This window comes from Physeter macrocephalus, chromosome 4 (assembly GCF_002837175.3).
Source record: "Physeter macrocephalus isolate SW-GA chromosome 4, ASM283717v5, whole genome shotgun sequence".
Classification (NCBI taxonomy): Eukaryota; Metazoa; Chordata; class Mammalia; order Artiodactyla; family Physeteridae; genus Physeter; species Physeter macrocephalus.
In genome coordinates this window covers 87924757-87950599 of record NC_041217.1, presented here as the reverse complement: position 1 = coordinate 87950599, position 25843 = coordinate 87924757, and the positions used below count along the sequence as shown (strand labels likewise).

Below are 25843 nucleotides of genomic sequence, written 5' to 3'. Positions count from 1 at the left end.
GTGACACAGTGATGTTCTGAGATGGTGACACACCTGGATTCCATGAGGACACAAAAGCTCTGCGTTCTCCCCCACAGATTTTGCCCTATGTGTCTCTTCATTTGGCTGACCTTCATCTATAGCCTTTATAATAAAACCATTAGCTGTAGAACTTTCAGTGAGTGGTTCTAGTGAATTACTCAATCTGATGGGGTCACGGGAAGCCCCCAATCTACAGCCAGTTAGTCAGAAGTACAGGTGGTCCCCAAGACATGCATCTGATGTGGGGAAAGTCTTGTAAAGGACTTTGCCCTTAACTTGTGGTGTTTGCAGTAACTGGATAGTTAGGGTCAGAATTGAACTGAATTGGAGGACACAGTCTGTATCAGAGGAATTGGTAGGAGAACAGACTCCCCTGAATATTCAGCACCACACTGATCAGTGCACACATAGGAGGAAAGTACCTGAGGCCTGAGAAAGAATCATGGAAAAGATTCAATTCAAAAACAAAGAGTAAAAATTAATAAATTAGAAAACATGTAATAGAGAAGATAACAAAACCAAAACTTGGTTCTTTGAAATGATGAATAAAATTGATAAACCTATAGTAAGATTAATGAAGAAAAAGAGAAGGCCCCCAAAACCAATATCAAGAATGAGGGCTTCCCTGGTGGCACAGTGGTTGAGAGTCCACCTGCCAATGCAGGGGACACGGGTTCGTGCCCCAGTCCGGGAAGATCCCACATGCCGCGGAGCGGCTGGGCCCATGAGCCATGGTGGCTGAGCCTGCGCATCCGGACCCTGTGCTCTGCAATGGGAGAGGCCACAACAGTGAGAGGCCCATGTACTGAAAAAAAAAAAAAAAAAAGAATGAAACAGGATAAATTCATTCATGATTAAAACAAAACACTTAGCAAACCAGGAATAAAAGAAAACTTTGTCAGAGTACTACAGCAAGCATCACACTTGGTGGCAAATATTGAAACCCTTCCCTCTGAGATCAAGAATGAGACAAGGGAGAAGGTACTGGAGGGCTTCTGGGATGATGGCAATGTTCTACTCCTTAACCTGGATGGTAGTTACATAGGTGCTTGCTTTTTAATAATTTGCTAAGGTGAACATTTGTATTTCACACACTTTTCTGTATGTATATTTCACATTTTACAAAAGGTTTCCCCCCCCCCGCCATGGGAAAGACTAATTAAGATATAGTTATGTGGGCTTCCCTGGTGGCACAGTGGTTGAGAGTCCGCTGGCCGATGCAGGGGACGTGGGTTCGTGCCCCAGTCCGGGAAGATCCCACATGCCGCAGAGCGGCTAGGCCCGTGAGCCATGGCCGCTGAGCCTGCGTGTCCGGAGCCTGTGCTCTGCAACGGGAGAGGCCAAAACAGTGAGAGGCCCGTGTACCACAAAAAAAAAAAAAAAAAGATATAGTTATGCTTATCTGCAAGGCAGAAATAAGAGACACAGATGTAGAGAACAAACATGGATACCAAGGGGGGGAAACAGGGGTAGGAGGAATTGGGAGATTGGGACATATATACACTACTATGTATAAAATAGATAACTAACAAGAACCTACTGTATAGCACAGGGAACTCTACTCAGTGCTCTGTGGTGACCTAAACGGGAAGGAAATCTAAAAGAGAGGGGATATATGTATACATATAACTGATTCGCTTTGCTGTACAGCAGAAACTAACACAACATTGTAAAGCAACTATACTCCAATGAAAATTAATTTTTAAAAAGTATTGTTACAGTCTAAACTGCATCCCTCCACCAAATTCATATGTTGAAGTCCCCAGTTCTTCAGAATACTGTATTTAAAGGCAGGATCTCTAAACAGGTAATTAAGTTAAAAATGAGGTCACTAGCCCTAATCCAATATGACTCATGTCCTTATAAGCAGAAATTTAGACACAGGTCAGAGGGAAGATGATGTGAAGACACTGGGTGAAGACGGCCACCTGCAAGCCACAGAGAGAGGTCAAAGAAGAAACCCACCCGGCTGACACCTTGATCTTGGACTTCCAGCCCCCAGAACTGTGAGAAAATTAATTTCTGTTGTCTAAGCTGCCCAGTCTGTGGTACTTTGTCAAGGTAGCCCTAGCAAACTGATACAAATTTCTTTAGACATAAAAAAAACTAATAAAGTCTACAACCCACAGACTCCTGATATGTTAAAGAAGTTTAACCTCAATGAGGAAAGGCGTGAATAAAAGAAACAACAACGAGCATGGGAACTGATCAAGCATATTGATAAATTCAGTAAACAACTGATAGTTTTTTTTAAAAAACCTAACTTTCTATGTTTAAAAATGTAAAGCCAAAATACTAGATAACAATAATGATGGGAAAGGCATGCTAAAATCCCTGTCACGCTCCAGGGATGCTTAGAAATACTGTGTAACTGTATACTTTACTGGGGAAAAAAAAAGAGTTAAGCTAAGGAATAAAGCCCTGAGAAGACCCAAATACAAAAGAAGAGAGTAAAGACTAATGAGAGTAATAGAAGGCAAGCTAAAAACATGAAAAGTGTTTTATGCAAGAGGGGCTTAATTTGAAGAAGGAGGTATCAGTCAACTATATTAAATACTTCAGAGAAACTGAGAAAAATAAAGTTTGAAAAAAGCCATTGGATTGGTTAATTAGTTGGTCATCTGCGAACTGACTTTCATAGAATGACAGGGAGAAGCCTAATTCTAAGCAGTTAAGAACTAAGAAGGTGAATAGAGAACAGACTTGTGGTTGCCAAGGGGGAGGGGGTTGGGGGAGGGATGGAGTGGGATGGTGGGGTTAGCAGATGTAAGCTATTATACATGGAATGGATAAACACCAAGGTCCTACTCTATAGCACAGAGAACTGTATTCAGTATCCTATGACAAACCATGATGATAAAGAATATAAAAAAAGAATGTATATATATGTATAACTGAATCACTCTGCTGTATAGCAGAAATTAACACAACATTGTAAATCAACTATACTTCAATAAAAAAAAAAAAAGAACTAAGGAATTCCCTGGTGGTCCGGTGGTTAGGACTCCGCACTTTTTCACTGTGTGGGCCTGGGTTCAATCCCCAGTCGGGAACTAAGATCCTGTAAGCCGCATGGCACGGCCAAAAAAAAAAAAAAAAAAATAGAACTAAATAGGTGACAAGGGGAGTGTCTGAACTGAGCAGAGACTAGGAAAAGATGGCAGTGTCTAAAATCAAGGTTACAGTTAAGGATTTTCATAGGCAACAAGGTTTTACATGACTTCATCAACAAATGAATGAGGAAGGATGGAAATAAAGGTTCTAAAGCAAAAAGAAGAGAAGCTCAAAGTTCACATTACTGTTTGATATCAAGAGGATACTGAAAAAGTCCATTGGAAAGCCCAGAGTGTCCCTGTACATGCAGAAGCTGGGATGGAGAATGGAGATGTGGAAAAACAGCACTAAAGGGAGCATTCCACAAAGGGAGATGAATCAAAAGCCTGTCAAGCAGCTGAGTTTTGACTATGACCCCCACAAAGACATGCTATTGGCAACTATGCTACTTTCTCCAATAATGATCAGCAGATCCAGGGGTAGGGTTTAGCAATGCAGAAATGATGGAAGACCAGGAGGTGATGCAGAATAGTGAAATCAGCTGCAAAGTCAAGGCCTCCTGCCAAATCCCTGTGGTCACTGATTTCTCCTTGAGAAAGCCTTCAGATAATCTCACACTTCCTCCAAACAAAGCCACATCTAAACCTGGTGGAGATCTTGTTAAGAAACAGATTCTGATTGAGTAAATCTGAGGTGGGCCTGAGATTCTGCATTTCTAACAAGCTCCTAGTGATGGCAGAGACACTGGCCCACAGACCACACTCTGAGTAGCAAAATGTTAAGGAAAAGTAACCATCCTATGTTGGTGTAATTCAGTGGTGGCACCTGTTATTCTACCATTTGTCAGTAATAGTCTCTCTCCCTTAGTTCTATTTTTTAATAACTTTTTCATCTGTGTCTTTGACACTAATAATGTCAAAATTATTATATAGTAGTAACTAGTATTTGATTACTATGTGCAAAACCCTGTTACGTTCATTCATTTAATCCTCACAAGAACTCTTAGAAGTAGTACTATTATTATCTTCATTTTATAGATTAAAAAAACAAGTAACTTGCCCAAGGCCACTCAGCTATTAGGTGGTCAAACCCAGACTGGCTCTACCTAAAACTGCCTCTCCAGGGCAAGATGCTAGTGGCCCTGTGGGGCTATTCTGAGAAGATGGAGAGGAGGAACTGTGGGATCCCCACCTCCACAAAGCAGGAAATACGGAGAGTGGGCTTTTACAGGAGTTACTAGACTGGACAGCTACCCACAATGACAGAGATCTCCAAGAAAACTGCCAGCCACTGAGTGGAAATCGGCACAAAGGAGACACATCTGATTTCAATGAATTTACACGTGAAATGAGTGAGACAAAGCTAACTTGGATATTAGAGTCAACTTCTGTATTAACCTAGGAGTAACCTGGCATAAAAGTCAGGGTCTTGCAATTTAGTTCGTGTGCGTTTGTGTAGCTTCCTGGAACCGTGGTTATCAAACTTAAGAATATGCATTTCTAACGGTTCCTCGATGACTACGATGATGATGCCAGGAATGGTGATAAGCTAGTCTGGGGACCACACCTTCATAACCACCATCATAGTGAAAATCGTCATTGTTTTTCACTACCCACTCATAAATATGCATCTCTAACTTTTAACATACAAATTAATTTGGAGTTTTTGAAAACAACTACAACCAAATCCGAGCCATTCTGCTGACGGTATTTGTTCAGATTGTACCTAAAGTTTTCAGAGATAACTGAAGCCAACAAAAGTCAACATTCGCTCGCGTCTCGCTTTGCCCTTCTTGCCACTTTTCCCTAGGCCGCTCTCTGAACGTCGTAAAGTAAGAGCAACCGCGTGGCACCCAGAGTTAAGGCCGCCAACTGGCCGGGGAAATAAGGGGGCAGGTTTCTCGCTCATCCCGGTCTGCGTCGCGCTCCGAAGTCCCCCGCAGGCCCGGGCGAGCTCGGCCCCCGCCCGGACAGAGATCCCGGCCTCCCCTGCGTCGCCGCCCGCGGGACCCACCCAGGCCGAACCGCAGCCTCGCCCGCCGCACAAACACACCCGACCGGGAGGACTCACGTCTCTGGTCGCCAGCCTACCTCTCCGGGAAGACAAACACCTACCCGAGAGGCTGGAGAAGATGGCGAGCCGCCCCCCGAGCCGCCGAGCACTCCAGCAGCGACCTACCTCTCGCTCGTCCTCATCGACTCGCTCGGCCGGCAGCTGTACGTCCTTCCCGGGTGCGCAGCTGATTGGCCCGCCGAGGGGGCGGGGCCGGCCCCCGTAGGCTTGTCTTTAGGCCAGAGTTTTTTTTTTACCCTCGTCAGCCGAACTCTGCAAGTGAAGGCTTACATGGAAGCCAAATATATAAAACGGATACGAAGCGTATTTTCTTAGTATCGACTTATTTTATAAGTTCTCGAATGTGTAACATTTGCAGTGAAACCGGGAATCTATTTTGAGTATAATTTTTTAAATGGGGCATAATGAATGACAAACAGTAGTTCTAAAGTATTGGGTACTGGGGAGGGATCGGGGAGTGCATGTTATGTGGTAGTTGGAAATAGTAAGTTTTCTTTTGATTTTATCCCTTACTGGCCTTGCAAGCTCAGAAAAATTCTCCAAAGAGGAAATAATGAGTTTTACACACTTGGAAGAAATGAGAGGTGTACGCAAAAGTTATTGGCAGCAAGTTTAAAAGTGAGTTAAAATTTGGTATATCATATAGTACACTTGAGTGTGCGTGTTGCTTATCACAATTTTTTTAAATTAAAATACACCGGACAGGGACTTCCCTGGTGGTCCAGTGGGTAAGACTCCGTGCTCCCAATGCAGGGGGGCCAGATTGGATCTCTGGTTGGGGAACTAGATCCGGCATGCGTGCTGCAACTTAGAGTCAGCATGCTGCAACTAAGAAAGTCTGCAGGCCATAGCTAAAAGATCCCGCATGCCACAACTAAGATCCAGAGCAACCAAAATAAATAAATAAATATTTAAAAAAAAAATACACCTGGTGTTTTCCCTGGTGGCGCAGTGGTTGAGAGTCCGCCTGCCGATGCAGGGGACACGGGTTCGTGCCCTGGTCCACATGCCGCAGAGCGGCTGGGCCCGTGAGCCATGGCCGCTGAGCCTGCTCTTCCGGAGCCTGTGCTCCGCAACGGGAGAGGCCACAACAGTGAGAGGCCCGCATACTGCAAAAAAAAAAAAAAAAAAAAATACACCTGACATAAAATTTACAATCTTAACCATTTTTAAGTGTACAGATGTGTCATTAAGTACATTCATAGTTGTGCGACCATCACCACCATCCATCTCCATGAATCTTTTCATCCTGCAAAACTGAAACTGTACACCTTAAACAATTCATCATTTCCTCCCTGCCCCCAGCCACCTGCAATCACCAAAGATACTTCGTATCTCTATTATAACTCTGACTGCTCTAGGTACCTCATACAGGTGGAATCATACAATATTTGTCGTTTTGTGACTGGCTTATTTCACTTAACATTATATCCTCAAGGATCATCCATGTTGTAACAGATCAAAATTTCCTTCCTTTTTAAAGGCTGAATAATATTCCATTGTATTGTATACCACAGTTTATCCATTTATCTGTTGGACTCCAGTTTCTTGCACATTTTGGCTCTTGTGAGTAATGCTGCTATGAACATCAGTGTACAATATCTTTTTGCGACACTGATTTCAATTATTTTGAGCATATATACCTAGAAGTGCAATTCCTGGATCAAACGGTAATTCCATTTTTAGCTTTTTGAGGGACCACCATACTGTTTTCCACAGCAGCTGCACCATTTTCCCCACCAACAATGCACAAGAGTTCCAATTTCTCCACATGCATGCCAACACTTAGTTCTTTTGATAGCGGCCATCCTATTGGGTGTGCAGTGGTTTTCAATTGCATTTCTCTAATGATTAATGATATTATCTTTTCATGTGCTTATTGGCCACTTGTCTATCTTCTTTGGAGAAATGTCTATTCAAGTCCTTTGCCCATTTTTTAATCACTTTTTTTTTTTTGGTTGTTGTTGAGCTGTAGGAGTTCTTTATATATTCTGGATATCAATCCTTTATCAGACATGATTTGCAAGTATTTTCTCTGATTTCATGGGTTGCCCTTTCACTGTTATGTCCTTTGGCTTATCACAATTTTTTAAAAAATAATTAAACATTAAAAAAATGAAACTTGGGGAATTCCCCGGCTGTCCAGTGGTTAGGACTTGGCATTTTCACTGCTGTGGCCCGGGTTCAATCCTTGGTCAGGGAACTAAGATCCTGAAAGCTGAGCAGCATGGCCAAAAAAATTTAAAATAAAATTAAAAATAAAATTTTTTTTAAAGTGAAATTTGAATCAGACCTCTGAAGCTTCTGCCAGGGAGAAGTCAAGAACTTCTACACCACCCTCCCATCGCCACTCTCCTTCCCTGAACCCCCAACAGAGGATTCAGAGACTATAGATACTTCAGTTCTCGTATTTTCTCTCTCACATGAACCTCCAAGAATCTATTCACCTCCATGCAGAAGACAATGTGGAGGCACAGGAAAAAGGACATATGTAACCAGACAGTTACTGAAATAAGTAAGATAATTTCTAGTGCTTATATCTAATGCACTGCAAAGTACAAATACCCAACATATGGGAGGATGTTAAAGTTTTCTCCTTGACAGTGATGGAGGTAGAATACATAATTTTATGAACACTTTTTACCATGAAGTTGATCTGGTCTACATCAAGAAATTACCCTTTTTTTCTAGTTTTAAATTAACACTAATGGCCTGCTATAACATCTAAAATGTGTAAAACTAAGTATGAAAGTAAACTAAAGGAGACTGTGGCCTGTTTTTAGCAGAATTCCCTTCTGCATGCCTGAGAGGTAGGAAAACTGTACTACTGAATATCCACAAGCTAATCATATTTTATTTCTAAAGTACTCGACTCAACATATTTGTAGTCAAAGTTAGAATTTATATATTTTGCCCAGCTTTTATTAATTAACTTTTACAATATATTCAGTATATAAAGTTCTCTAGATAGTGAATAAAAGAGAAGACACACAAAAGTAAGACAGTTGCAAAGGATTAAAAAGTAAGTTACTATGAGAAATTTAAAAAGAAACTTAAGAAAGTGATTGTGGGGTTCATCCACTGGACCACACTACTGCCAAGTAAACTGGAAAAAACAACACTCTAAACTGAAAACCACAGACACTGAAGAACAGGAATAGTTTAAGGTGTCAAGAGGTCTTTATTGAAATAATAGCACAGTTACACTTCTAATACCCTTTCCACTTGTATACAATAGATTAAAAATGCTTGCTACACACAGTGCACAGACAGTTCAATAATTAGAACCAACTCAACTGCATTTGAAATAAATAAAATAGGCTATTTAATAATTTAAAGTAAAATTACTGTACAATATGAAAATAAAGATACATAAATGTTAGGATCTACAATGCCACAGAAATAAAATCATTATTCTGCATTACACAAAACAGTGCATGAAAAGAATCCGAATAAGCTTTTGGAGTGCAAAGTTTAAATTTTCCATTTTAAATTATCATGCAGACATAGCACTTCAAGCCATGCTAGTCTATGGCAAAGTTTTTAATTTTGAAAAGGAAAAATGCTAGCCGGTAAATTTACTGTACCATCAAGTGTTGCATCACATAATGCTGCTGCTCTGCCTACAGTACAGTTTAGAAGGGAGGTATCTTGTTGCATCCAAAAAATTGAAATTAACAAGTTTCTGAAGCAAACACATTTACCTTTTAAGCCTGAAACAAAATAATGTGACAAAAGAGTAATTCTATCCCTGGGTTTAAGAAAAAAGAAAAGGCTTATACCACATAATGAACTAAGAAGCAGTTTTCCACCCATTTTAAAACTCCATAGTGATCCTTAGTTAAAACAGCAATGTAACTCTGGGGAGACATATAAAATTCTGATCTCTAGCTGACAAGTGATACAATATCATGGGATTGTGAGAAAAGCAAAAGTAATTTCTGAATAACTATGTTTAATCTGTGTAGAACTTGGTTGCATTACATGTAATAATATGCTTAAAGTATAGTTCAGTTTCAATGTGTATATAAAACTGTCATTTAGGTGAAGACCAAGGAATGCATTTAATACTAAACTGTAAACACATCGGCCACCTTGACTTAGAGTGCACACTGACAACATAAGAGCTCTTCCACAGACTTTGGCAACAAGACTACATACAGCAGGTCACAGCAGCACGAGCTCACATGGAAGACTGAAAGCACTGCAGAATAACACCACCCAACAGCTCCTATCACAGGGATACGTGGTAATAAGGGGCCTCCTCGTGCTAAGCCACCTTCCAGGTCAGTCCGCGTTCTTCAAATTTGTAATGTTCACAACTCAGTAGTCTTAAGTCTGTGCCCTCACTGCATAGACTGACATTGGCTGTACTCTATCCACTGTATGTCCAAAGGGTTACAGTTCTGTCTGCAGAAGACGACAGGAAGGAAAGATCCTGGGTGTGCCACCTGCACTGAATGACTTTGTCCTTGTGTTCCCCCACCACCATGATAGGAAGCTGTTTAGTGAGGTCTCCTAAATTAAAGAAAAGAGATTTGACTTACAGTACAAAATATGTATAGATTTCATAGACTTCCTATTACTTTAAGACATTACAGTATATAAAAGCCTAATACATTAATATAGTACATTGAAAGTTTAAACAGTTTAAATTACTGAAGACCTAATTATGTGAGCAGTATTTGGTAACATATACACAGCAACATGACACGGCTGCCACTCTGTCCTTGAAACTCTCTCCCCTTGATAGCTCCCTGACTTCAGTGCCACTACACCTCAGCCTCCTTTGATGTTTGTCCTCTTCCTCCTGAGTTAAAGTTTGGTGAATCCCAACAGTCAGCCTTCAAATTTCTTGTTCCCTTTATACCTCATCTCCTACGAAATTTCACCTAGTACCATACTACCACAGCCACTTATATACTTAAGATTCATGCACATTTCATCTCCAACCTTGACTTCTCACCTGAGCTCAACTAGTAGACAAACAGCTATTTGACCTCACTTGACTGCCTTGACAGTCATCTTAAGTATAATCTGTTTAAAACAAACTCTTGATTTTCTTGCCTAAACCTGTTCCTCTCCCTACCTGTCTTCCTCATCTCAATGGTACCACCTGATTGCTCATGCCAAAAACCTAGGAATCAGCACTGATTCCTTTTTCCCTCACTCCCCAAACTTAACAGAAACAAACTAAAATACATCCGTAATTCAGTCACTTATTACTACCTCCACCTTTACAACCCTAGTCCAAGCCACCATCATCTTCCACCTGAATTGGTCCAATTGCCTCCTCGCAGATATTTATACTTACACATTCTCCCTATGATTCAAAATTATTTTTAAAATTGTCAGACCATATCACTCCCTATTTTAAATCTTCCAAAGGATTCCTATTATGCTTTTTTAAATGCCTACAAAACCCTGCCTCTGATTTATTCTCCTGCCTCTCTCTCCCTCGGTTCACTAAGTTCCAGCCACACTGGTTTCTTGCAGTGTCATGAGCAAGCCAAATCCACTCCTGCCTCAGCACCTTGACCGTGCTTTGGTCTGTTCCTAGGGTCCTGGCACAGCTTGTTCTTCTCACCAGGTCTCTGTGCAAATGGCACCTCCCTGGTGAGACCTACTCTAGCCTGCCCAGCAGTCTTCCCCTAGCCACCCTGTCACTCTCTCCTGCCTTGCTAATGGTTTAACAGCACCTGCCAATCGTTTAACAGCACTTGCCAATACCTAAAATTATACTGTTTACTGGTTTGCTTTTTATTGACCTCTAAAATGTAAGCTCCATCAGGAAGAAAGTTACCTGTCTTATTCATCTCTCTGTCTGTCCCTAGTTGGTACACAGTAAATATTTGCTTAATGTATGTTTAAAAACAAAACTAGATACTGAAGATATAATTATACAGATTATACACTATGTTATTTTAAAGTAGCAGCAGGAGTATTGATACATATATGTATATTTTAACATCTACCATCACTGAACTCAAAATGATTCAGTATAAAAAATGTTGATTATTTTAAATATTTTTAAAACTATTTAACAATAAAAATAAGACTGCTCAATTTAATAATTTGTTACAATTATTCTCAATACATTTACCAAGTAATTTGCTCAGCAGAAGCTATAAAACTAAAAGTAGAAAATGTTGTATAGTCAATCACACTAGATTAACATAAAAGAAAGATTCCAAATAGAATAGGAAAGACTAAAAAAAAGGAAAGAGGTCAATTTCCATCACCTTGTAGGTCTGTCACCTTTATTTTCATATCATAGGATCCTGTTAGCAAGTAGTGAGCTCCAGGAGAGAATCGAACAGAGCGAACATCACTGGAATGAGGGTGGTAACTTTGTACCATTCTTCCTCCTCTTATGTCATATAACATGCAGCTGGAATCTTCTTGTCCTGTGGCTAAGAGACGGCCACTGGGATCTACAGCTACAGATGCCACTGCACTGCCTGTATAGCAAGAGGAATGGAAGGTTCGATATGCAAAAATCAATATAGCTAAACTACAACAGCTACTTATGTTCACTGAACCATACACTAAAGATTTAATGTAGCTTATCAATACTGTTCAGTTATGGAAAAATACAAACTGTCAACCAATAAATACTTGCATCCTTTTTTTAGAGGATATATGAAGCAAGATTCTGTGAGATATGAGAAAGCTCTTTTTTTTTGTCCTTTGGGAGAACCCCCTGGAGCAGCATTACCTATAGTGCAATAGATGAGCCACTTTTCCTAATGCAGTGTTTTCACTACTGGGTAAGTGTCCAGAAATTCTCCCATACCCAGCTTAGAGTCTAGTTGGGGGAACAAAAGATTAAATAACAAAATATGTTTTAGGACACAGCGTGGGAAATATCTCTAAGCAACACATGATTAACCGCCAACAGGAACTGAACAAAAAATAAGCTCTGAGTCTACAGGTTGGACCCTTGACTCTAGGCCATAGAATAATGCCTCCATGGGGGTGCAAACTAGTTCTCAGAGGACAAAAAAATCCTAAATATTAACAATGGTTTGTAGCCCTTCGAAGTTCAGCCCTACCAAACCAAAATCTCATTCCTTAGTATTTAATTTATTTTGTTAGGAAAAAATTTAATTTTGTTTTTCTCCTTAAGGAAAGCAATAATGAAAATAAGGTTGAAGAGCACTACTCTAGACCAAAGTGGCCTGCGAAGAGTTAACAGAAAAAAGGGACATAAGTTAGATCCTGAAGAATAGTAAACAGTGTAAATAAGAGAGAATGTGTTTACATGTATTACACATGTGTAATTAGAAATAATCTTTGCTTGAATTTTTTTTAACATCTTTATTGGAGTATAACTGTTTTACAATAGTGTGTTAGTTTCTCCTTTACAACAAAGTGAATCAGTTATACATATACATATGTTCCCATATCTCTTCCCTCTTGCGTCTCCCTCCCTCTCACCCCTCTCGTGGTCACAAAGCACAGAGCTGATCTCCCTGTGCTATGCGGCAGCTTCCCACTAGCTATCTAATTTACATTTGGTAGTGCATATATGTCCCTGCCACTCTCTCACTTCGTCACATTTGCTTGAATTTTTGATAGAGAAAAGAAGAGGCTATCAGGAGGAATTACATGAGAAAATGTTTAAAGGAAAGGAATAAAAACGTTTAAGGATAGGTAGCTTAGTTTGACTGCAGTTACTTGCTTTCACAAGTTAACATAAAAGGTAGCTTGTAGCTGAGACATAAGGGCAGGTTAGGACCAGACCGTCAAGCATCTTGAAAGCCAAACTGCAGAGTGTGAGCTTGTTCCTGTACACAGCCCAACATCATTGCAGGTTTCTACGCAAGAGATATACATGATCCAAGGAGTGCTCTGGGAAGATTAATCTATGTGAAAGTGTGTATCAAATTAAAATTGACAGACTATAGAAGGGAAACCACTGGAAGACAAGATAGAATAGTAGAATAAGGAGAGAATAAGGGCCTGAATGATGACATGTAGACAGATTTCAGGAAAAAATTTAATAAAGAATCAACAGTCTTGTCAATTAACTGCCTGGATGGGGGCAAAAAAATAAGTGAAAAATGAGCCCCAGATTTCAAATCTATGTGCACAAGGAAATAAGAGAACCATTATCAAACACAGAGAAAATGGAAATAAGAGCAGATTTCCAGGGGAAATATAATGAGTTTAGCTTTACAAGTGCAAAGTTTATGGTGCCAACAGAAATCTAGGTTCATTTATTCAACAAAGTTATTAGATCACTACTCCCTTGAGCCAGGCACTATGGTAGATGTTAAATCTACTCTGGTAGATGTTAAACAGATATGACTGCTGCCTTTGTGAAACTTAAAATCTACTGAAGGAGACCAGCAATAAACACACAAATATATAACTTTAAATAGTGATAAAAGGTATAAAGGAGATAAACAATTTCGAAGATAGAAAATAATGGTAAGGTCCCAATTAAGGCAAAGAAGACCTTTCTGGCAATGTGCTAGTAAAGCTAAGACCAAACATGAGAGGACCTGACCATGAGCAGACAAGTGGAAGAACATATCTGGTTTGATTCAAAGTATAGAAAAAGGTCCATGAAAGTTGAGAGAATAGATAAAGCATTACAAAGAAAACAAAAACATTAAGAATATAAGACAGGTCTTTTCACTTGGAATAGTACCACAGAACTGCTATTAAAAACTACAAAGGCAGAAAAGGGACTCTAAAATAAAGACAATGGCAGAATACTGTCACTTTTAGATACCAGTATTTTAAAAGGTGATATAACACAAAGAGCAGTAGCCTCAGTTTACACGGAGCAATCCATGTTAAATTTAAAAAGCGAGGCACATGTCATATGCTACCATTTGTGTCTGTGTATATGTGTGTTTAAAGGAGAAGGGAGATTATGATATACAAACTTTTTGCTTATATACTTACAGAATATTCCTAGAAGAATAAATAAGAAACTGGTCCCTTAGGGAAAGACACCAAGAAACAGGAGTGGGAAGAAAATGTTTTACACCCTTTTGCTCAATTTTTGCCATGTGTATGCAATTTAAAAATGTTTTTTTTAAAAGGTCTGAGTTCTAAAACGACCCTGCTAACAGAATAATTAGGGCATGATACTTAATCTCCTCGGGCCTTGGTTTCCTTAGCTGAATATTATTTTTACAAATAAAGTAACAGATGAAAGCATTTTGTAAGAATTTAAGGTAATCAATAAAATGCCCAGTAGTTCGTTTCTACTGTTCCTATTTTTTTTTAACATGTTTTGCAGGGGAGAAGAAGTAAGTGCAATCTATAAAGTTTCTTTCTCATATAAATTTGTTTAAATTCCAAAAAAACCTACCAGTTCCATGGAATGTTGTGCCAACAACGCGAACACAGCTTGGTACACGGAGATCCCAGAACCTAACAGTCTTATCTTGGGAACCAGACGCAATCATCCAGCCGCTCCAAGTGTAAAGCGCTAAAATATGCCCTATAAAAGATCATATAATCAGTTATTACTGTGGAACAGTATTTTTCTATAACACATTCAAAGCTAAGTACTCCTTACTGTTGAGCACGTCTAATCTAGTTAATCAAATATACTGTGTGGCAGGGATTTTCCATATATATCAAATATATTGGCAATTTTCAAAAAATTAAATTCAGTAAAAGGCACATCAAAACCATGCTGTATAAACTTAACCTTTTTTGGTGAGTCAAATATTTCAGGACATCATAATTAGTACTGAAAAAAATATTATCATTTGAAATTAGGGCAAATTTTCCAAAGAGGAAGCACAGGATTGCAGGATTAGATCACCAGCTTTGGAAGGGACAGACCTGTTCTGCCATGTTTGGCAGTAAGATAATGAGCAAGTCATTTTGCCTTTTCAAGTTTTGCCTTTTCCACGTATAAGATGGAGATAGAACTTCTGGCCTTATAAGGCTGTTGTGAGGATTAAATTAAGGAATTATGTGTATAAGTAAAGGAAAATGTTAGCTATCATTACTGTGTTCTCATCCAAAGTTCACAATTTAGATTTTTGAAATAAAAATTTCCTGTCCTGAAGAAATCCCTTTTGATGCAATATACCCCCATTAATGAAAATGCGTAGGGGGAAAAAGCATGGGATGAACAAAAAGAAGAGTAGCATCTGAGACTGATATCACATACCGGTATGCCCACTCAGAGCATGGAGGCCCTGTCCTCTTTGACAATCGGTTGTATAAATGTTACAATCCCCTGCTCCAGCACTTATCAAAATAGCTCCACCACTTTCTGGGCCTTCCATAAATGCCAAGTCTCTAATTGTCCCATCATGCATACTAAATTCCAGATCCGGTCCTGAAACAGCAATAAGAATTTTAAAAAAAGACGCTGCTCAACTTACTGTGATAATCTGAGATTGCTAAACTGCCTCCAAACTGACCAAGAGTAGTAGAACGGTAGAATGGTATGGTTTATATTTTCATTTCGGAATTGATATAATAATCAATTTCACTTCACTGAGTAAAAAACGTCAAGAAATCAAAATACCGACTAGGTTATCATCATCACTAAAACAGAGCTATATGTAGAGTTACCTTCTTGGCTTTTATCCCAAAGAAAATGAAAGAAAAAACAGATACTCTCTGGAAAATATTCACTAATACAATTCTAGAAGTTATTTAAAAGTTATTTTTCTGATGACAATAATTTTCTGAGGATTAGACACCACCTGGCCACCTTGTAAGAACTGATTAAAAAAGAATAATGCCTCATGAATGCAAGCAATTAGAATGTAAAAAAATTCTTAATGGTATATTCTTAGATTTTACTGAAAACAATACAGAGCTATATCAGAGACACACATGGGGAAACATAAAGAACACACTGGCAAGCTACTGCTTACATACTCGGCCCCTACCTGTTGCATTACAAGTCTCTGCATTGAAGGGCAGCACTTTGACGTATTTGTCATTTGATCCTGTCGCTAATAACTGTCCACAAGGACTCCAGGCCACACAGTAAATGGATCCTTTGTGATGTTTATTCCTTTTAAAACGTACCACTGGCTGCTTAGGGATGTCATGTGCACTAGAAAGAAAAATCGCAAAAAGATATTTCAACTTCTTGCTTACTAAGGTTAATGAATGTGAAGTGAATGTGAAGTTCTGCATTATGGTTGTTCTTGAGGGAGGGAGCAAAAAAAGTATCAGACAATATGTTAACAATAATTTTCAAACTCTTAGACAAAATAAATTTAAAGCATATTTAAAATCCAAAAGTAAAATTATTAACTATTATTATACTAATCTTAAGTCTTATTTCAGACCACATAGGGAAGAGGATATTTTTTAAGTCTTCATTTCACATATTTTCATATATTTTTCAATTCCCAAAAGAATTTTAAAAAGAGCTAATGATGCTTCTAATTCAAAAAGTTCAATAAACATTTATTAAGCATATAATATGAGCAATTTCCTAGGGCTAGGGGAAGGCAAAGGATAGAGAAAAGGACAGAGAAAAAATACAAGCAGCAAGAGCTCTGTCCTGAGTTTAATATCTGGCAGGGGTAGATGTTTCATGACTACCCACATACAGTAAAGCAAGTATAAATATTATAGTCCAATACAAGGTACTAGGCCTTAAAGGACAGGGAGAATTATTACAGAAAAAGATGAAGGCAGGAAAACTGCTTCAGTGAAGATAAAATATAGTGGGGAGACCAGCCCAGCATGCAGCATGGGAAAAAGTCTGTGGGACTGGCGGGGAGAAGCCTGGGGCATTCCAGAGACTGAGTGGGACAGACATGATGGGTGAGGAGCAGCAAGCACAGCTGGGGAAGGTCCTAAATGCCATGCTCCTCGATAGCTTGGCCTTTAATGGGAGTCTAACATTGGTTTAGTGGAGTAGCAGCATCTTATCTGTACTTTAAAACATAGACTAATATTAAGATACTATAGGTATAATGATAACATCAAGTCTATGTAAGAAAATGTACATGTTTCTGGAGATTCATCCTTAAGGGTGAAATGACATATCTAGGATTAAAATACCTTAAAATACTTTAGTAAACAAAAAGGATGAAGAAATGTGACAAAAATCTTGACAAATGCATTTCAGTGTACTAATCTCTACTTCTGTGTATGCTTAAAATTTTCATAATTAAGAAATTTTTAAAAAACAATAATATTGATAAATCTTCAACATTTACAAGGTGCTTAATAGTGATAGAGAAAATAAATCAGATCAAGATTCTCTTTTCAGCTGCACATCCAGTTCATTGCCAGGGCCAACCAATTCTTTCTTTAAATGGATTTTACCTCCATCCATTTTCCACTGCCATCACACCAGCCACTGACCACAGCCTCCTACCTTTCTCCTAGCATCTAATCTTATTGCCATCTGACCCAGAGTTTACATCACAATACTGTTCTGCTGAAAACTTTCAGCAGCTTCCCACTGCACTCACCATAAAATCCAAAATGGATACAAAACTGCATAATTTAGTTCACATCTATCTCTGTAGCCTCATCACACTACAGCTCACAATACTCCAGCCGATCTGAACTTGTTTTGGTTCCTTAAAAAGCCAAGCTCTTTCTCACTTCATGTTCCCTCTAATTACTATCTTCTCCCTTCTCTTCACATGGCTAGGTTCTACTCACCCTCAGATCTCAGCTTTAACACCTCTTCTTCAAAGAGGTCCTACTCTGACTCCCCAGTTCCCTCATCTCCCATTTTACTATGTTACAGCACCTTGTACTTTCTCTTCATAGCACCTACCACAATGTATATAATTACATTTATTAGTGTGCCTAGCTCCATAATATCCATCTTCTCCACTAAAACAGAAGTTCCATAGGTCAATGAACATGTTTGTTTTACTCACAACTATCTCCAAAGCCTAGCACGTAGAAGGAGCGCAAAATATATTTGTTAAATAAATGAATTTATTTTCATAAAAATCAGTTTCTTCAAGGGAGTCTATGAAACATCTGTGCCAGCATGAGAAATACAAAAGAGGAAAGTCAATTTAAGATCAGATTAACCTTAAATATACAAAGTCTTTGGCTCTGCCTACATAATTGTTGCTCTTTTCCACGCCCTGATCTGGAATTCTGCCTAGTCTCTCTCATATAATCCTACTTAACTAACACAATGAGCACCAATAAATTATATTACTATCATCTAACAAGATCCCTATTCCCCTTCCCAACCTTTAAATGCTACTGCAGTCCAAAAGCCTAAATTTCTAGTTTCAGATACAGAGATATACCAAAAAATGCAAATAAATAAATAATCTCGCCCCTCTGTTCTCCAAACTGGGGTTGTAATAAAAAAGCCTAAGGGTTGTAAAAAGTTTCCAAAACATATTATGACATGTACTGCTTTTTATTTTTAAAGATGTGTAGCTTGTTTTGTTTGAGTGTTTGTGTCTACTGGTATGAAAACTATTCCATTTGTGGCCATTTCTCTAACCACAAAATCTACCAAATAGTTCTTGATCTTTATAATGCCTATTTATTTTGATAGTAAAAGCCTTGACAAATAAATTGACAAAAAGAGTTCAAATTCGGTTTTCTGTGAGATTATATCTAAGGTATATGCTTTCTCAGTAACTTTAAAGAATTAGTTGTACACCTAATACATAAGGTCATGTGCCTGTTTTTTTGTGACATATGCCTTTAAAGATATATCTCTTATTTTCAAATCCCATAATCTGTTAAAACAAGAGACTAAAATCATAATTAGGTTGACCGAATGAAAACTGAATCTTTCTAGATCAAAATGGTCAAATATCAGCAATTTCATATAGTTCAACCTAATACTTCTTTGAAGTTATTAGTATAAGACATTTTAAATTTTCTCCAAGTCTATAACCAGCAATACTTTGTCTTTATGTAATTAAGCTAGAAGGATAGTGCAGATTTTTTTAAAAATTAACAAAAACCATGTAAATAAAGAAAACTAGACTATTGAGTGAACAATGGCCTAATCAAAAACATTTTATGAAAAACAACTTATAAAGTTAATCGATGATTCTTATGTATATTTCCTAAGTATTGAAAACAAAAATGTAAAAGCTTAATAAAAGGAAAAGAAATAAAAATTGTTGCGGAGCACAGGCTCCGGACGCGCAGGCTCAGCGGCCATGGCTCACGGGCCCAGCCGCTCCGCGGCATGTGGGATCCTCCCGGACCGGGGCACGAACCCGTGTCCCCTGCATCGGCAGGCGGACGCGCAACCACTGCGCCACCAGGGAAGCCCTGAATGGCAATTCTTAAAAAAGGGACCATATAGCTAAATTAAAAACTAAAGTAAGAATGGCACAATAAATCATCTATCCTTACCTTGGATCAATTACTTCTGGATAGGCACATACTCTCAGAGTTTTTGAATTTGAACCGACAGCATATAGACCACCACCTGGATGAAAAGCCACTGCTCTAACAGCTTGTGTGTCTTCTAGGGTATTAATACAAACAAACTGCTTTTTTGATTTGTCATCCTATGGAAAGAATGAATATGAAAGTCATTCTATAAAAAAATGAATTTAAAAGAATTTGTCTTTATCTCATTTTAAATTCATCTGAACTGTAGTATTCACTTCATCACTTTTATGTTCATAATCTACAATCATACATTCTTTTGAATGGCAAATCCAAATTAAGCCCAATTTTTCTATTTTTGCTACTCATTGCTAAACTAAGCTCACACAGATCACAGACATTCAAGTTTTTCTTCGCTTACTATGACAAAAAATAAGAATATGCATTCCCATATTAAGTTCTCTTTAACTGTCAAGGAAAAAAATAGCCCACATGTATAGTTCTTACAAAAACAGAAAACTGTTCATGTTTCTAAAAGTAGGAAATATAAAACACTATTATTTAACCATTTTAGGGTTAAAAAAAAAGTTTGCCATTATCTCCAGCAATGAATACTTTAATATTTCAAACTCAAATTGTAAAATACCCTTTTAAAACTGTAAAAATGATTTTAATCAGAACATTTAATTTCAGCCTCATTTCTATTTTAAACTGTCAACCTGTCTGTCCACAGCCCTCTTCTGAGGAAGGCAAGTTGAAACAGCGCTGTATAAAAGTTTTGGTGACTGCTATTATTGGCATTATTTGAAACCACCCTGCTACCCTGACCAGGACTGGACCCTGGACCTGGAACAGAGCTCTTCAGGCTGGGTGTGGTGCAGAGACCCAACCAAATTCTGTCTTTGCATATGTACTTGACATTCATACGTTCCAAAGGCAAATCACTTCAGCTCTGGTTGTATGCTGAGAGCTCTAGAATCCATAGTGATTATATCAATGAAGAGACTATGCATCTCCCTACCCAAATTTTTATGTAATCAGCAATACATCCTCATGGGGGAGTAGGAGTTAAACCTAATATATTACACTCTGTTTGTCTTATGTAACTGAATTGAATTCTTGTATTATTCATATCAATTTATTTGACTAGAAATACTACATTTTTCCATTAATCCATATACAAGAAAGGTGACTATTTACCAAATGAATAGCATGGGTAGATAAGAGAAAAATGGAGGAGAATGACTAATTGATTAAATGGCCGATAGCACATTAATAATAATTACTAAGGGTTGCTTTACAGCAGAAGTGGCAGAGCCAAAATTAACTTTACCTGTTCTTCTCCAGTGTATTTAAATTTTTTTTTAATTTGTTGCCATTGAAAAAATAGATTTCACATAAAAATCTAACTTTCTAGCTTTTCTTGAAAATCAAAAGAACTAAAAACACTAGGCCAGCATATTTCTTTGTGCAAGGGACAAATATCCTATGTACTTATCACAAAAATAGTCAACTTTATTCATTTATGTTACCTGTTTGGCCCCATAAGCATCTGAAATAATTATTGTTTATGGGGTTAAAATTTGAACTAGAGAAAATAAGATAGAGTGAAGGTGTATACTGGTTAGGGAAGGGTATCTGGTTCCAAAGCAAAAAACAAATGCATTGATGAGAAGTCCAAAGGAGTAAAGATATAATAATACCTTAACTAATTAACCACAGGGTTCGGAGAGTAGTGACACAGCCCTAACTCATGCACCAAGGTCACCACTGGACAATTAATACGAATACTCTCAAAATGTGATTTCTCAGGCAACCCCTTCACTTCACTCAGTGAAATCTCAACTACCCTGAGGTAACTACCAGCATTAACAATAATGACTATTTCTAAAGATTGTTCTTTCTTTAAATTGAGAATTCCTTGACAAAATTTGCAAGTAAATATAAAAATAATGAACCTTCCTTCCCCTAAGTATTACCTCTTCCCCTCTTGATCTTGACAGATTCCCTGAAGAATCTCCAAGAGGTGGCTTAATGACCGAATGTTCCGATGAGCTGTGTGAATAGAAATTCAAGTACAGTTTACTCTGAATATCAAAACAGAAACTAATTTGTCCTTTCAATCTCTAATATTTATTTTTTTGGCAAATGACACCCACTGACTCCAGTCATAGTTACTCTCTGGAGCCATTTATTAAGAGGCTCTGGACTCCATAACACAAAGCATAGTTAGTTGTAAGGAAGGAATGAGAAGCCATTCTAGAAAAAAGATTAAGTCAAAGTTCACAAATTTTATAGTCAGATGTCAACTACCTTTTCCCTGCTTAGTTCCAGCATCCTGGTTGCTATGCTTAAATCCTACCCCAGGCAGGAACCTGCATTGCTCTTTAGAAAAATTATCTGGCCCAGGAGAAAAGACTAACAGAAACTGGACAGTTCAGGGTCCCACAGTAAAACAATGTTTCCATTTAATCACTTTTTAGTGAGGCCAACAGGTAAACACATGCATCCATACATGTGGCCCTTCCTTCCAATCAGCTTTTTTAAAAAATGCCTCACTCCCAATAGTCAAATGCTTGAAGAAAGCCTCCTAAATAAAAACCAGAGACTAGGGTCTTCCCTGGTGGTGCAGTGGTTAGGACTCCATGCTTCCACTGCAGGGGCATGGGTTCCACCCATGGTCGGGGAACTATGATCCTGCAAACCGTGAAATGCAGCCAAAAACAAAACAAAACAAAACAAAAAAAACGAAGAGTAAAATAAACAAGAAAGGAATTTGGAAGAGAGAAGACAATTAAGGAAACAAAAACTACAAAAATATAATTAAAATCCTAAGAAATATAAGGAGAAATAATGAATCCAGGAAACAAGAAAAATATCTATTAAAAAATATAAGGAAAATTAGAGAATAAGAGCTTAGAAAATAAAAATGATACCAGAAAAAATTAATCAATAGAAAATGGAGGTAAGAAAATTGCTACATAAATGTTTTCAATATTCTAGCACTTAAGTTTCCAGCTTAAAAGAGCTCACGAAGTATCCAGCAAAATGAAGTAAAACAGACCTACTCTGATGTGTATCATCATGGAGTTTTAGAACATCAGGGAAGACAAAGTCCTAAAAAATCCCAGAGTGGAAAAAGCAGTAGTCCTCATACAAAGGATCATATCACAATGGCATCAGACTTTTCAATATGTATGTGAGCATGTAGCAATGACTCTGAAACTCTGAGAAATTATTTCCATTCTAGAATTCTATGCTCAGCTATACTAACAAGTCAAATGAGAAACATTTAGACATGCAAGATCTCAGAAACTTCTACTCTGATGTACCCCTTTTCAGAAGACTACATGAGATCCTAAAACAGGGGATCCAATACAGGGAACAGGCAAAGGAAACTCCCAGGAGAATGGTGAAGGAAAGTCCCAGGACTCTCTAGGCCTGAATAAAATGACTTAGAAGCAATGAATATAAAGTGAACCAGGAGTGATCTTGGAGGGGTATCTCCCAGGGGGGAAAAAAAAATGGAAAGAGAAAGTACCTAATATTTTTTACTGTAATGAGGAGTTTTATGATTTTACAGTTCTGTCACAGCATCTGCAGATAGTTTAGTACCAAGAAAACTAAGCATGTATACGCATACACATGCACACCAAAATGAGGCAATTACTCCCCCCATGAAAAACAAAAAGTTTTGTGAAAGGAAATATATTCATATTATATGACTCAGTTGTAAATAACATTTACATGGCCATAGTAATGTTAACACTGAATACCGACTTAAACAAAAACTGATGTATATTAGAAGAAGGTGTAGACAAAATTAATGTGTGTGGGTAAGGTATGGTAGCTAAATCTAATTGGCAGGGAATCAAGGATAATAAAAACAGCAATAGAAGCAGATTATTCAGAAATGTGGAGATACATAGCAAAAGAAACAGCTAACTAGGTTGAAAATGGCAGCCTACTGGAAACAGAAGTCATGGACAAAGATGGGTAAGAGAGGGGATTCTGTTTTGTTTTAAGCCTTGAAGTGCTATTTGTCCTTTTAAACCATGTATGTATAATACTTTGATAAAAAGAAAAACCAATTTTAAAATTTGAGTTCTAGTTTGGGGGGTACACAAAACAAGTGTTACAGGAACTGTAATAAAGAAGCAAATATTAGATAAACATATTCTTAAGTATAAAACTAGAGTTTTTGATGCTAAATGTATACAGCTAATTCCTGTAAACATCCAAATGTCAAAAGCAAGTTATGCATTTTAAAAGGAACTACTCCCAAAGGTGTTTAATGTTATAATAGAGGAAGAAAATGCTCAACTATTCCCATTGCATAAATTAACACTTGTCTACTGATAACAAGATGAAAATTTTTCTCTGACTACTGAAAACATAAATATGCAAGAAGTCTCAATTGCTGTAACTACCAGAGCTGCCAAGACTGTTTTGCTGCAATCATTCCACCACGTCAGAAAACATCTTCCTGTGCCCTGGATGTCTGTGAATTAAAAGATTATTTGTTGAAAGGTACCAATGGCAAGGGAAAAAACTGGGGAGAAGATAAAGCCAAAAATTGTATGATCTCTGAGTAAGATGGCTTATAAAAAAATAGAATTGCCTTGGTGGTGGTAAGAAAGCAAAAAGAGAAATAGGAGAATAAAGACTATTAAGAGACTCAGAAGTTAGCAGAAGAGAATATAGATAAATGAAGGCAGATCAGAAAAAAAAATTTGGTAGGTAATGAACTGTAAAAACTTTCATTTGTAAGGCTCCAAAGAGAAGTTCAACTTTCCAAGTTTATTTATTAGTATGAAGTTAACATTTCCAGGTCTAACAAAGTAAAGCACTTACATTTGGTTTCCACAAGAAGGTGATTCCTCAAGAAAAGGTATGTGATTTATTGATCCAGGATTACTAGGAGTGCTTGTGTGAATATCTGAAGCATCATGCGTTAATCTCTGACTAGAGTCTTGGGATGGTGTAGAAAAACTAGTGATGGAAGAATTATTAGATCCATTGCCTTTGTTCCCATTACATTGCTGGTTGAGCGCTGGTACCTCATTACCAAGGCTATCCATTCCAATATTTAATTCACCTAGCTTTTGAATGGACCTATAAAATAAAACAATGTAATTATATTAAAATAAAAACTTAGTCATAGTCCTAACATATAGAAGACTGAAAATTTGAGAGGGTAAATACACGCATATATAACATATAATATATGACAAGTTTAGTACTAAAAATTACCATCATCAGTTTAAGACATAACCAAGAAACTGAAAGAAGATCCAAATTTTCCTATAGTATACCACTGTAAAGGAGATAGGCATAATGGGTATCATTGATTTTTTTTTTTAAAGCACCTTTTACCATAAAAAACAGAAAATAAAAATCTGTTTCTTCTCCAGTATAACTTTGGTTCAATTTTCAACATGAAAATTAATTTCCCAAAATAATAAAAATATCACCACTATCAAATTTCTCACCAACAAAACAAAACAAGCCATTTTCATTTCATCTTTCTAGTAATGTCATATCAACTAAGAAATGGATGACTAGAGCAGGTCATGATGGGACAAAGTCAAGTAGCATCCCTATTATCCACACATTCACTCATTCATTCATTTATTCATTCTACCAAAACTATTTGCCAGGCTCTGACTTAGGCACTAGTGAGATAAAACAGGGAGCAAAACAAGGTGGCCTTGGGGTCCTTCCCTCACCGCAAGTCTCCCTATGTCAGGGTAGCCTGACTCCTTATGCTGGACTCAGGGCTCTAAAGGGCACAGAGGAAGCTGCAGGCTCTCTTAAGATTTAGACCAGAACTGGCCCAGAATCACTTTCTTCAGCCTAGATTTATTATGACAGAGGACTACATAAGGGATGTAATTACCAAGGGGTATTGTGACTCACTGTATTTTCTAATTTATCTACATTAAACATTAGTGTTGGGGCTTCCCTGGTGGCGCAGTGGTTGCGCGTCCGCCTGCCGATGCAGGGGAACCGGGTTCGCGCCCCGGTCTGGGAGGATCCCACATGCCGCGGAGCGGCTGGGCCCGTGAGCCATGGCTGCTGAGCCTGCGCGTCCGGAGCCTGTGCTCCGCAACGGGAGAGGCCACAACAGAGGGAGGCGCGCATACCACAAAAAAAAAAACAAAACAAAACATTAGTGTTCATGTGTGTGCTTGTGCATGTGTGCATGTGTATGTTTAGGGCTTAAAAAAGACTTTAAAAGAGCAGTTTAATATTATTAAAGGAATTGGCAGCCATTACTAAATATTTCTCAGTTAAAATGTTTAACGAGACAGTACTTCTAATCTTCTATGAAACACTAATCCTATGAAATGCTCCCCATAAAAAAAGAGCCTGAGGTCAAATAAATGTGGGAAATGCTAAGTAT

The 25843-nt window shown here is 38.0% G+C and overlaps 2 protein-coding genes across 9 annotated transcripts in view; both read right to left on the bottom strand.

Moving 5' to 3' along the window:
* Positions 1–5270, bottom strand: part of CLCC1 (chloride channel CLIC like 1) — a 47654-nt gene extending 42384 nt beyond the window's left edge. For 3 of the 8 annotated variants that reach the window (XR_008617166.1, XR_003679549.2, XM_055084390.1), the window contains exon 1: positions 5146–5238. The gene's annotated coding sequence lies outside the window, so the exon portion shown is untranslated. Of the gene's footprint in view, positions 1–5145 lie in introns of all 8 variants that reach the window. The other 5 variants (XM_007106447.4, XM_007106446.4, XM_007106445.4 and 2 more) reach the window with 5 other exon arrangements.
* Positions 5271–8320: 3050 nt separating this feature from the next.
* Positions 8321–25843, bottom strand: part of WDR47 (WD repeat domain 47) — a 57690-nt gene continuing 40167 nt past the window's right edge. The window contains exons 8-15 of the mRNA XM_007106451.4: positions 24292–24552; positions 21417–21492; positions 19459–19616; positions 16029–16198; positions 15296–15466; positions 14480–14611; positions 11391–11609; positions 8321–9666 (exon numbers count right to left, since the gene is read on the bottom strand). Coding sequence (XP_007106513.1) covers positions 9524–9666; positions 11391–11609; positions 14480–14611; positions 15296–15466; positions 16029–16198; positions 19459–19616; positions 21417–21492; positions 24292–24552 — 1330 coding nt within the window. The 3' untranslated portion in view covers positions 8321–9523. The remainder of the gene's footprint in view (positions 9667–11390; positions 11610–14479; positions 14612–15295; positions 15467–16028; positions 16199–19458; positions 19617–21416; positions 21493–24291; positions 24553–25843) is intronic.